This window comes from Esox lucius, chromosome 17 (assembly GCF_011004845.1).
Source record: "Esox lucius isolate fEsoLuc1 chromosome 17, fEsoLuc1.pri, whole genome shotgun sequence".
Lineage (NCBI taxonomy): Eukaryota > Metazoa > Chordata > Actinopteri > Esociformes > Esocidae > Esox > Esox lucius.
Window position 1 is genome coordinate 45,111,198 of NC_047585.1, and position 13,272 is coordinate 45,124,469.

The window sequence follows — 13,272 nt, forward strand, 5'->3', positions numbered from 1 at the left end:
TATGTCATAATGTTCTTTTCCTGCTGTCTGAGAGTCTGGGATGGAGTCCTAAAGGCCACCCTATTCCATATATTGTACACTACTTTAGACCAATCTATTCCCTTTATAGTACACTCGTTTACACCACCATATTCCCTATATAGTACACTTGTTTACACAACCATATTCCCTATATAGTACACTTGTTTACACCACCATATTCCCTATATAGTACACTTGTTTACACCACCATATTCCCTATATAGTACACTTGTTTACACCACCATATTCCCTATATAGTACACTTGTTTACACCACCATATTCCCTATATAGTACACTTGTTTACACCACCATATTCCCTATATAGTACACTCGTTTACACCACCATATTCCCTATATAGTACACTTGTTTACACCACCATATTCCCTATATAGTACACTCGTTTACACCACCATATTCCCTATATAGTACACTTGTTTACACCACCATATTCCCTATATAGTACACTTGTTTACACCACCATATTCCCTATATATTGCAGTACTTGAGACCACCCTACTCTGCTCTGTACAAGAGGGTTTTGTTGGTTTCTTATTCTGAGTCAAGTCGTCCTTCACCCACACTGCCAAGTATACCCTCAAGAAAACGGCCATCCTGTCAATCCTCACTTATGCCGATGCAGTCGTTAAGCGTTCCACTAGAAACCTCCAGCACAAAAATAACTGAAAATGCATATAGTTAGTATATATGCATATATGTTAGTAGTTATGATTTGTATTCTATTGAAGTCTGATTGATTAAATGTTATCATGACAGATAAAAAACATAGATATGAACAGAGTTCGTTATTGAGGGTGAGAAATCCATGTATCTGGTTGTAGGAGGTGTCCTGGTAGGGAAAAGTGATTTGTCTGCCTGTGTATGTGTGTGGGTGTGCGTGCTTGCGTGCGTATGTGTGTCTGTGTGTGTGCGCGCACGCGTGTGTGTGCGTGCGTATGTGTGCTTGCGTGTGTGCGCGTGCGTATGTGTGCTTGCGTGTGTGTGCTGTCTGTGTGTGTGTGTGCGTATGTGTGTGTGTGTGTGTGTGTGCGTGCGTATGTGTGTGCGTGCGTATGTGTGTGTGCGTTTGTGTGCGTATGTGTGTGTGTGCATGCATATGTGTGTGCATGTGCGTTTGTGTGTGCGTGCGTGTGTTTGCGCGTGTGTGTGTGTGTGTGTGTGCGTGTGTGTGTTGGAGCTGTCCTGATTGTAATCAACATTGGAGAGGAGAAGAGGAGAGTGATTAGTCACAACTGTCTGTGAAACTATCCTTCATCTGGTGCTCTCTCCCACTCTCTCCCACTCTCACTCTCCCCCACTCTCTCCCCCACTCTCTCTCCCACTCTCTCCCACTCTCTCCCACTCTCTCCCACTCTCTCCCCTATCCTCTCTCCCCCACTCTCTCTCCCCCACTCTCTCTCCCCCACTCACTCCCCCACTCTCTCTCTCCCACTCTCTCTCCCCACCTCTCTCCCACTCAGACAGAGTTAATTTGGATAGTAGTACAATAAATGTAAATACAATACTAAAATAGCAGGATTTCACTCTCTCTCTGGAGACTTGATTCGTCATCATCTAGTCCAGATCACGGCTATATTGGTTCACCAAACCCACTTTTCAAAATAAATTACAGTCACATTCTGGTTCAGTGCAGCCCAAAATAGAAGTGCCAAAAGTTATTCTAGTAAATGTATTTTATTTTAATATTATTAAATGTGTGCATTATTCAACTGACCACATATCCCAAGCTTGGCTTCGGCTTTTAAACCAACACTTTGTAACTTCATACCAGATACATGGAAAGACAAACGTTTTGACAGGGCGGGAGCTGGCCTCCTCTACTTCAGTGATACAGAGGGTGTGTTTTGTGTCAGTCGTGTGTGAGTTGTGCGTGTGTTATGTGTGAGATGTGCATGTGGGTGTTAGTTGTGCTTGTGTGTTGTGTACGTGTTTTATGTGTGTAGTGTGGGTGTTGTGTGTGTGTTGTGCGTGTGTTGTATGTATGTTGTACGTGTGTTGTCTGTGTGTTGTCCATGAGTTGCATGTGTTTTGTGTGTGTATTGTATATATTTTTTGTGTATATTGTGCGTGTGTTGTGTGTTGTGCGTGTGTTGTCTGTGTGTTGTGCATGAGTTGCATGTGTGTTGTGTGTGTATTGTATATTTTTATGTGTATATTGTGCGTGTGTTGTGCATGAGTTGCATGTGTGTTGTGCTTGAGTTGCATGTGTGTTGTGTGTGTATTGTATTTTTGTGTGTGTGTTGTGCATGTGTTTAATGTGTTGTATGTGTGTTGTGCATGTGTTTTGTGTGTGTTGTGTGTAGTGTGTTGTGTGTAGTGCTTGTGTTGTGCGTATTACCTGATGGTAATGACCTCTCCCCTGTCTCCTTGGATGTTCCAGGAGCAGTTGACTCCGGGGGGGTAGTTTAGGGGCCAGGAGGGGCTGTAGATCACACCCCTTCTCTCTGAGTGGATCTCCACTTTCCCACTGCAGGCTACTGGGGGGGACAATGTCCAGTTAATATCAGACAGCATTACAATAATTAATGAATTATTAACAACCCCAAAAAAGCAAGACCCAGTAAGACACACATCTGGTTGACTGACACCAACACCTGGTTAACTGACAGTATCACCTGGTTGACTGACACCAACACCTGGTTGACTGACAGTACCACCTGGTTGACTGACAGTATCATCTGGTTGACTGACAGTATCATCTGGTTGACTGACACCAACACCTGGTTGACTGACAGTATCACCTGGTTGACTGACACCAACACCTGGTTGACTGACAGTATCACCTGGTTGACTGACACCAACACCTGGTTGACTGACAGTATCACCTGGTTGACTGACAGTACCACCTGGTTGACTGACAGTATCATCTGGTTGACTGACAGTATCATCTGGTTGACTGACACCAACACCTGGTTGACTGACAGTATCACCTGGTTGACTGACACCAACACCTGGTTGACTGACAGTATCACCTGGTTGACTGACAGTACCACCTGGTTGACTGACAGTACCACCTGGTTGGCTGATACCAACACCTGGTTGATTGACACCAACATCTGGTTGATTGACACCAACATCTGGTTGACTGACAACAACACCTGGTTGACTGACAGTATCATCTGGTTGACTGACAGTATCACCTGGTTGACTGACACCAACACCTGGTTGACTGACAGTATCATCTGGTTGACTGACAATATCACCTGGTTGACTGACAGTATCACCTGGTTGACTGACACCAACACCTGGTTGACTGACACCAACACCTGGTTGACTGACAGTACCACCTGGTTGACTGACAGTATCACCTGGTTGACTGACAGTATCACCTGGTTGACTGACAGTACCACCTGGTTGACTGACAGTATCACCTGGTTGACTGACAGTATCACCTGGTTGACTGACAGTACCACCTGGTTGACTGACAGTACCACCTGGTTGACTGACAGTACCACCTGGTTGGCTGATACCAACACCTGGTTGATTGACACCAACATCTGGTTGATTGACACCAACATCTGGTTGACTGACAACAACACCTGGCTAAACATGAAAGAGACTTAGGTTATTTATGTAAAACCAGTGACCTACAACAGGTGTCATGGTGATGAGACTAGAGAACCGTCTTTGCGTGGTGTGTTGTAGTGAAGTGCTATGAGAGACGTGTGAAAGCAGTTTGGTCAGATGACACCAACTAGATTAGATTCAACTTTATTGTCATTGAACAGTACAATTACAGTACAATGAAATGCAGAAAGCATCTAATCAGAAGTGCAAATAGAGGGCACAATTTACAAGTATTTACCCAGAGGCAGAGCTGTGTGGACTCAACACACTGGGAAAGTTGCCTGGGCAGATCTGGACTCAACACACTGGGACTGTGGCCTGGGCAGATCTGGACTCAACACACTGGGACTGTGGCCTGGGCAGATCTGGACTCAACACACTGGGACTGTGGCCTGGGCAGATCTGGACTCAACACACTGGGACTGTGGCCTGGGCAGATCTGGACTCAACACACTGGGACTGTGGCCTGGGCAGATCTGGACTCAACACACTGGGACTGTGGCCTGGGCAGATCTGGACTCAACACACTGGGACTGTGGCCTGGGCAGATCTGGACTCAACACACTGGGACTGTGGCCTGGGCAGATCTGGACTCAACACACTGGGACTGTGGCCTGGGCAGATCTGGACTCAACACACTGGGACTGTGGCCTGGGCAGATCTGGACTCAACACACTGGGACTGTGGCCTGGGCAGATCTGGACTCAACACACTGGGACTGTGGCCTGGGCAGATCTGGACTCAACACACTGGGACTGTGGCCTGGGCAGAGCTGTATTTCACTGACTACCTGGATATGGTAATGCTAGCCTGGTTCTCCCCAGAGGACAGACAAGCTCTCAGCTATTCTTTATTCATGCTGACGGCTGAATAATAGATCATATGAGCAGCATTAGCCCAGGTCCAGAGGTCGTCGTCGTCCCAGAGACACACTTGTCACTATGATCCTCGGCCTGTCTGTCTGCCTACTGCCTGCCTGTGTGCAGACTGCCTGTCTTTCAGTCCTCCTGCCTGTCAGTCTACTGCCTGTCAGTCTGTCAGTTAACTGTCTGCCTGTCTGTCTTGGGTCTAATGCCTGCTTGTCTGTCTGTCTGTCTATTGCGTACCTGCCTGCCTGTCTGTCTACTGCCTGCCTGTCTGTCTGTCTACTGCCTGCCTGTCTGTCTACTGCCTGCCTGCCTGTCTGTCTGTCTACTGCCTGCCTGTCTGTCTGTCCATCTGTTTGTCTACTATCTTAAATGTACCAAGCTGCCACACTGCTCTGTTCTGTCTGTTTATATCGTCCGTCAGTCCAAATTGAACAGATGTCTCCTCTACTCAGGTGGTCTGGACCAGACACGCCTCTCAGAGAATACAAACATGCCTGAGGTAAATTATCAGCTTGAATGGAAAGACAGATCCTGCCAGGAAAACAGGAGTCTGTTCTATCCCTGTTTCATCACCTGGTCTACCATAGCCAAGGACAGCCTGTACTGGGCTGTGAGGTTGTCCTGTTTCTGGTCACTTCCTGATCCTGTGTTCCACTGCCTCATCCAAGACAATGTCTCTCAAGGGGCCAGAACAAAACATGCAGCCCAAATCCAATTCTGTCAGATGAGTGTGTCTGTAATTTACAGAAATGTCCTGACATTACATACAAACATGAAAATGCTTTGTAGGCTTATGGGTAATATTTATGAATAGGGTTAGGAGTTAAGTTTAGGGTTAGGTTATTCAGGTTAGGGTTAAGATTAGGTTAAAATTAGCTTTAGTAGTTTGTTGAAATACAGTGCAGTCCAGGAGTATTTGTGGTGGTTATGGTATAGTTTAAGATTAGGGTTAAGGTTAGAGGTTAGAAAGGAGAGACTTTTTTATAGAAATCAATTGTGATCCCAAAATAATTCTTACAAGCAGAGAACAACAAGTGCATGTGTCTGTGGGAGGCCTCTCGGGCGCTGCACGGCATCTGTCTGCAACTCAGAGAATGTGAGTGCACATGGTGACCATCTTCAGATTTCTCTGCAGTAGAGCCCTCCCGACAATGCTAGTTATTAAAGACGAAGAAACCAGCAGTCTGTGTACGTGTGTGTCTGCGTGTGTGTGTGTGTGTGTATGCGTGTGTGTGTGTGTGTATGCGTGTGTGTGTGTGCAAACTTAGAAGACTGCAGAAATGGTTGTCCATATAGAATCCAATTAACACATAACACACCCAGAGGCTGTGATGTACCCCTGGCTATAAAGAGGAGCAGCTGGATATATTGGCTCTACGCTGCCAGTAGTTATGCAATGGCACACGGTATGATATCCACCCGTTCGGTATGCCCCCTACGGTTCAATACATACACGTGAAACGCAGCGTGTGATATGCCGTCATCTTCCTATTGTTTCCAAAACTTGCTTATTGCGCTGCAGACTACACACACGTTGTAGATTCAGATACACAGAACGAGATGCGTAGCTTTTGAACAGGCAGGCAACTGCTTGGGGCCCCAGGCCGTCAGGGGGCCCCGGGGTTCTGACAAACTTTACTCCACACCAATGTCTCAAAATGAGGCAATCGCAGTGACCACAACCTACTCCCCCTTAAACAACCAATGAGATTAAAACAACCCCTTAAACAACCAATGACATTAAAACAACCCCTTAAACAACCAATGAGATTAAAACAACCCCTTAAACAACCAATGACATTAAAACAACCCCTTAAACAACCAAAGACATTAAAACAACCCCTTAAACAACCAATGACATTAAAACAACCCCTTAAACAACCAATGGACATTTAAAAAGACAAAATAAGACAATTTAAGAGTTTTCAAGGCCTTTTATTTAGATACATTATTTTAAGACTTTTTAAGGACCCACGGACATCCCAGACCCATTGGGGGGAAACTGAAACAACGATTCTCTCAGCTCCAACGTGCCAATGGTAGGCACAAGCGAGACAGAGAGAAGCATATTTAGAGTCAACTCCATCTTTCAAATCCACTGTGCGGGAAAATTCTGGATTCAGCGTTCAATATGATGACCAGGGTAAGAAGACCGTAAACTCAGTAGTCTGCAAGCTTTGCTACTGGAGTGCAAACACTTCTAGCATGATGTGTCATTCCTACCGAAACCATACCGTTACTGTGACCCACAAACCACCATATGTACTGAACCGTGGGCCCAGTGTACCATTGAACCCCACGCTGCCAGTAAGTACACATCTGTCAGGATAATGATGTTAATATCCAATAGATTAGATTAGATTCAACTTCATTGAACAGCACAAGTACAGTACAACAAAATGCAGTTAGCATCTAACCAGAAGTGCAAAGAGTGGGCAGATGTATTAAGTATATGTACAGCTCTGGAGAAAAATAAGAGACCACTGCAACTTTTTCTTTCCTTTCCAAAAAAGTTGAAAAGTAAAGTTTTCAGTGAGGAACAGAAGCATTCAATTTGCAGTGGTCTCTTAATTTTAACCCTTCTGTTCCTCACTCAAAACCTTCCTTTTCGACTTTTTTGGAATGGAAAGAAAAAGGTGCAGTGGTCTCTTAATTTTTTTCTGGAGCTGTATATTACAAGTGGAATGTATAGATGTGCAATGAAAGCAAATGCAGTACAAATGGCAACACTTAAAGTGCAATTAAGGTAAATAGAGAAGGGTGGGAAGTTTACAAGTATAAGGGAGGGAACAAAACAGAACCTTACACGGAAAAAACTAATAGAAGAGCACATGAGAAACCTGAGTGAAAAGGAAATAACCTGAGAAAAAAGAAGAGAACCATAGAGTATATGAGAGAACCTGCAAGAAAAGTAGAAGACGTGCGTGAACATGGGAGAAACCTTAGAGAACAGAAGAGAACCAGAGAGAATAAGAGAAAACAGTAGAGAACCTGAGAAAATACGATGAGACCTGAGAGAACAGGAGATAATCTATGAGAAACAAAGAGAACAAGCGAGAATATAAGAACAGGAAAAAACAAGAGAACAGCAGAGAAAAGCAGAGAACTTGAAACAACAGAGACAGAACCAGAGAGAATATGACTGAGCAGGGGAGAAACTGACAGAACAGGTTAAAAAGGAGCGAACCTGACATGTTTCTTGAGCTGAGTGGGTGAATTTCTCTCTCTTGATTCCTCTCTCTCTTTCTCTCTCTTTATTCCTCTTTCTCTACTACTTTCTCTCTTTCCGTCCCACAGGACTCTGAGCTAGCATGGCAACACAGCAGACGAGTACTGTGTGAGTGTGTCTGTGTGTGTGTGTGTGTGTCTGTGTGTGTGTAAGTGTGCTGGTGCATGCATCTGCATTGCTCTCAGGCCTGACTCAGGGGAGTGTATACAGGCAGGAGAACAGCCATGGTATTCTAACTGTGGTATTATGACGGTGGTATTCTGAAAGCGGTATTCTAACGGTGGTATTCAGACTTTGGTATTCTAATGGTGGTATTCTAATGGTGGTATTCAGACTTTGGTATTCTAATGATGGAATTCTAATGGTGGTATTCTAATGGTGGTATTCAGACTTTGGTATTCTAATGATGGAATTCTAATGGTGGTATTCTAACTGTGGTTTTCTATACGTTGTATTCTAATGGTGGTATTCAGACTTTGGTATTCTAATGATGGAATTCTAATGGTGGTATTCTAATGGTGGTATTCAGACTTTGGTATTCTAATGATGGAATTCTGATGGTGGTATTCTAACTGTGGTATTCTGATGGTGGTATTCTAACAGTGGTATTCTGATGGTAGTGTTCTAGGACTAGCATAAAGAAGGCTTTAGCTAAATTATATAAACAGTTGCACAAAACAGGTTACGACCTTAAGAGATGCTGAGATACACCCATGGCTGGACAAAGCCTGAAGCCTGCCAGCTCTGAAGCCTGACTGCAATACAGAGAAACAAAATATACAGCTCCGGAAAAAATTAAGAGACCACTGCACATTTTTCTTACCTTTCCAAAAAAGTTGAAAAGAATGGTTTTAAGCGAGGAACAGAAGGATTAAAATTAAGAGACCACTGCAATTTTAACCCTTCTGTTCCTCACTCAAAACTTTTCCTTACATTTTTTCCAGAGCTGTAAGAGTAACAACTTACTCACCTCATTCCCTATATAGTACATTATTTACTCACCTCATCCCCTATATAGTACACTATTTACTCTCCTTATTCCCTATATAGTACACTACTTACTCTCCTTATTCCCTATATAGTACACTACTTACTCTCCTTATTCCCTATATAGTACACTACTTACTCTCCTTATTCCCTATATAGTACACTACTTACTCTCCTTATTCCCTATATAGTACACTACTTACTCTCCTTATTCCCTATATAGTACAATACTTAATCTCCGTATTCCCTATAAAGTACACTACTTACTCACCTTATCCCCTATATAGTACACTACTTACTCTCCTTATTCCCTATATAGTACACTTCTTACTCTCCTTATTCCCTATATAGTACACTACTTACTCTCCTTATTCCCTATATAGTACACTAATTACTCACCTTATCCCCTATATAGTACACTACTTACTCTCCTTATTCCCTATATAGTACACTACTTACTCTCCTTATTCCCTATATAGTACACTACTTACTCTCCTTATTCCCTATATAGTACACTACTTACTCACCTCATCCCCTATATAGTACACTACTTACTCTCCTTATTCCCTATATAGTACACTACTTACTCTCCTTATTCCCTATATAGTACACTACTTACTCTCCTTATTCCCTATATAGTACACTACTTACTCACCTCATCCCCTATATAGTACACTACTTACTCTCCTTATTCCCTATATAGTACACTACTTACTCTCCTTATTCCCTATATAGTACACTACTTACTCTCCTTATTCCCCATATAGTACACTACTTACTCTCCTTATTCCCTATATAGTACACTACTTACTCTCCTTATTCCCCATATAGTTCACTAGTTATCACTCTCACACGTCTCTCTCCCTCCTCCCTCATGCCAGTCAGGTGTAATAAACTACACTGGCATCTGCCTTTTCTGTGGGATGGTGGCTGGCACTGCCAAGACAGGGATGCAGAGAGCGAGGAACAAAGAACACCTACCTGCATCACTGGCCAGACGCTGAGCAGCAGCGGTGCATCGACACCCTTCTGACACACCCTTTCTTCAAATGACCAATCTCTCTTCTCTGTGTCCAAAGAACGCTGAGACCAGCAGATTGTATACATCATGAAAAGTCTACTCATCCTGCAAAGAGTCTGTCTGTCCAGAAGAGTATATCCATCCAGAACAATCTATCCTTCCAAAACAGAGTCCATGCATCCAAAGCAGAGTCCATGCATCCAAAACAGAGTCCATGCATCCAAAACAGAGTGTTTATTCTGTAGTGTCTATTTACCCAAAACAGATTCTATTCATCCAAAACAGTCTATTCATCCAAAACAGAGATAATTAATCAAGAACAGAGTCTATCCATCCTGTCGAGTATCTCCCTACTTGAGCGTTGGTAAAAACCTGTCTATTTAAATGGATTACTGAGCTGTATAGAACACAGTTATGTCCTTCTATGCTTATGGAGCAAGCTGAACTGGCCAAATTAAATAGGCGTCTCTACATTCACACACCAACTGTCTATCTAGGGAGAAGAAATTAGGCCAATTCGTTCTTGGCCAATACACACATAAACAGACCCACACTGACTAATGCAGTAGATCAGAGGGTGTTTCTCACGTCCATCCATTTCACACACGTGTCGACACAACCCAACGCCAGTCCCACAACAACTAGAGAACAGTTTACTGTAGGTGCCTTCAATGGAACCCTATTCCCTGGTGAAATGTGTGCAGTATATAAGAACTATGATGCTGACTGGGACGCTGCCAAGAGAACACATGCCACTGCAGAGGACTGCTGTATAGCTTTCTGGGTAACTCATCAAATGAAATAACAGCGGCTATATCACGGAAAGGAGTAAATACTTCCAATGTTTTTCTCTGTTGATCCCACTCACCTGAAAATAAAAATAGCTAGAGTACCTCTGTATACCAGGCAAGGTGTCTGTGTTACAGTGCTTTTGTATACCAGGCTAGCAGTCTGTGTTAGAGTACTTCTCTATACCAGGCTAACTATTTGTGTTAGAGAATGTCTATATACCAGGCTAGCTGTCTGTGTTAGAGAACTTCTGTATACCAGGCTAGCTGTCTTTGTTAGAGAACTTCTGTTTAACAGGCTAGCTGTCTGTGTTAGAGAACTTCTGTATACCATGCCAGCTGTCTGTGTTAGAGAACTTCTGTATACCAGGCTAGCTGTCTGTGTTAGAGAACTTCTGTATACCAGGCTAGCTGTCTGAGCTTCAGTCGCTGTGTAGATAAAGGAACCCTCACTTTCTTGTGGTAAGAGGTTGCTATGGTAACAGCAAGCCTCTACATGTGTTCCTGAGCAGAGGGGAGGGGGGGAGGGGGGAAGGGAAGAGGGTGTTCTCAGGGTTCCTCTTTTGTGTGAGGGGTAAAGAAAGGGAAATACAAGTCCATTTGGGGGTGTCAGGTTTCTTTACCCCCCTACACCACCACCACCACAACACACGCACCATAACAACACCTTCAGCTCACACCTTAACCTCTGGAGGCCAGGGCCCCATGAGCATGGAGACACGGAGTCGTGGGGGAGGGGAGACAGAGTCCTGAGGTAGAAGAGAAAGGGAGATGGCTGCCCATAAACACAGCAGAATATAGACAAAACAGATAGACATCAAAGATATACCACAGACAGAGACAAACAGACCGCAGAGAAACAGACAGACAGACCACAGAGAGACAGACAGACCACAGAGAGACAGACAGGACTGCTTGTTTTGAGAGGGACTGGTGGTTTCAGGGCTGAGGGACCAAAGAGAGTCCCATGATAGATATTGGCTTGACCACAGCAGCATAAAATCATTTGAAAAATACAAACATCACACAGGTTAAAATAGTGATAGAAAAGTTATCTTTGTGATAAAGCTACCTTATCTATCTAACTATCTATCTATGTTTTAGTCTTCTTCATGAATAACAATTTGACTTATTACCAGAACAGAGCCTTGATCTTTATAATGCAGTGGCGTTTGCGCTGGCTTGAAGCCAGTCTGTCCTCTGATCTAATGCCATCTGCACCAGAGCCAGACATCTGGATTGATGCTGTGCACGAACAATGATGTAATGCAGATAGCAGATCGGCTGTATTGATGATGAGAGCAAATGTATGTTTTGATGTGTTTGTGTGGACAGGTCATTACACACGCGGATTACAGACAGGGGACCTATGTTTACAAACTCATGCTATAATTTAGCCGGAGAAATCAATTCACAACCGTGATCCATATTGCAGAGCGGAAACATGCCACTGCAGATTTACTGTCTCGGAGAAATGCAATGATAACACAACATTCCAATACAATATCGGACCGCTTCACCTTTCACGAAGTAACCAATATCGTAGTCCTATGATAATTTGTTTAGGACCTTTGTAAGTGAGGAGGGGAGGAAATGAAAACTGCAGAATGTAGCGGATTCACAACTCGGGATTTAAAAGGACACGTTTGTAAATATAACAAAGTTTTAGATCAAGAACTGGCCTAGAGAATGTTAGTCATCCGATGGAATGTTCGTTATTAGGAAGGGTTACATTGTGTTTTCCATAAGTACTCACCAACGCAGTCCAAAGCGAACCGTATACATATCCATTTGATCAACAGAAGCTCTGGCGCTCCAAACCGATCCATCATTCCATTTGCCCAAGTCGTTCTTTTGTCATCTTGGGGGTAATTTCCCTAACATCTGTAGTGAGAGCCTCCGAATATTGTCCGTCCCACTTGAATATGTCATGAACCCACGTCCCTTCGTTGTACAAAGAATAACCACGAGGAAGCGGAAAGGGATTATAACGCCATAAAAAACTACCCAGATGATTTGCTTCGCGCTAGCGCAATGTAGTGATGCCCGGCGAAGGGAAATGGGATCGTACAGCGTCCGTCTCTGTGAATTGCTCCTGGTTTGTTTTCTGCTGTGACGGTTGTTCTGTAATGGAAATAAAGTATCTGCGTTCGCGAGACCGTCCGAGCGAGAACAAAAATATACTTAGGCTGCAGGCGTCTTAAGCTTTCGCTGCTTTATTCCGGTTCGGAACGTTTATGATAGCGCTTGTTTACCTAGCACAACCGAGTATTGTATCTATTTGTATGCATTATTCTGTACAATATGGACGAGAATGTGGCCGTGAATAATTACCCTGCACAATACGCTGCCTGTCATACTCAAGTAATGGTGAACCCTTTGTTTATTCCGTCGTTTCAGTTTGGTATGCCTAATAGATTTTTTTGTTTTGCCCCCATCCCGCGGTGGACGGGGTTTTGACTGAACACGCCGCTCTGATGTTGCCGTAAAATCCTGCCCCCTCCCGGTCGGATGGCAGTATTAAATATGAATCCAGGGTTATGTTTGCTCTGTAACATTTTCGATTCATGTATTTACGTGGATTGCTGGCGAATTTTAATATCTGAATCGCAAATAATGTCTTGATGAGCTAGTTTTACCAAAGCTAGGAAATCCTTGCAAAAATCTTTGAAAAAGTACGTTAATGTAAAGTAAAAAGGCACTGCTGAGATTCGAACTCAGGATCTCCTGTTTACTAGACAGGCGCTTTAACCAACTAAGCCACAGCGCC

At 43.6% G+C, this 13,272-nt stretch overlaps 1 protein-coding gene and 1 non-coding gene across 4 annotated transcripts in view; both read right to left on the reverse strand.

Annotated features, from left to right (window-relative positions):
• lrp3 (low density lipoprotein receptor-related protein 3) overlaps positions 1-12,949 on the reverse strand; it is a 32,682-nt gene extending 19,733 nt beyond the window's left edge. The window contains exons 1-2 of one of the 3 annotated variants that reach the window (XM_029113847.2): positions 12,259-12,949; positions 2,380-2,515 (exon numbers count right to left, since the gene is read on the reverse strand). In XM_029113847.2, the coding sequence (XP_028969680.2) occupies positions 2,380-2,515; positions 12,259-12,334 (212 nt within the window). In that variant the 5' untranslated portion in view covers positions 12,335-12,949. Of the gene's footprint in view, positions 1-2,379; positions 2,519-7,664; positions 7,695-12,258 lie in introns of those variants that run through there. The other 2 variants (XM_029113848.2, XM_029113846.2) reach the window with 2 other exon arrangements.
• A 249-nt stretch (positions 12,950-13,198) lies between these two features.
• trnat-agu lies at positions 13,199-13,272 on the reverse strand. The gene has a single exon. It is a non-coding gene; the product is annotated as a tRNA-Thr (tRNA).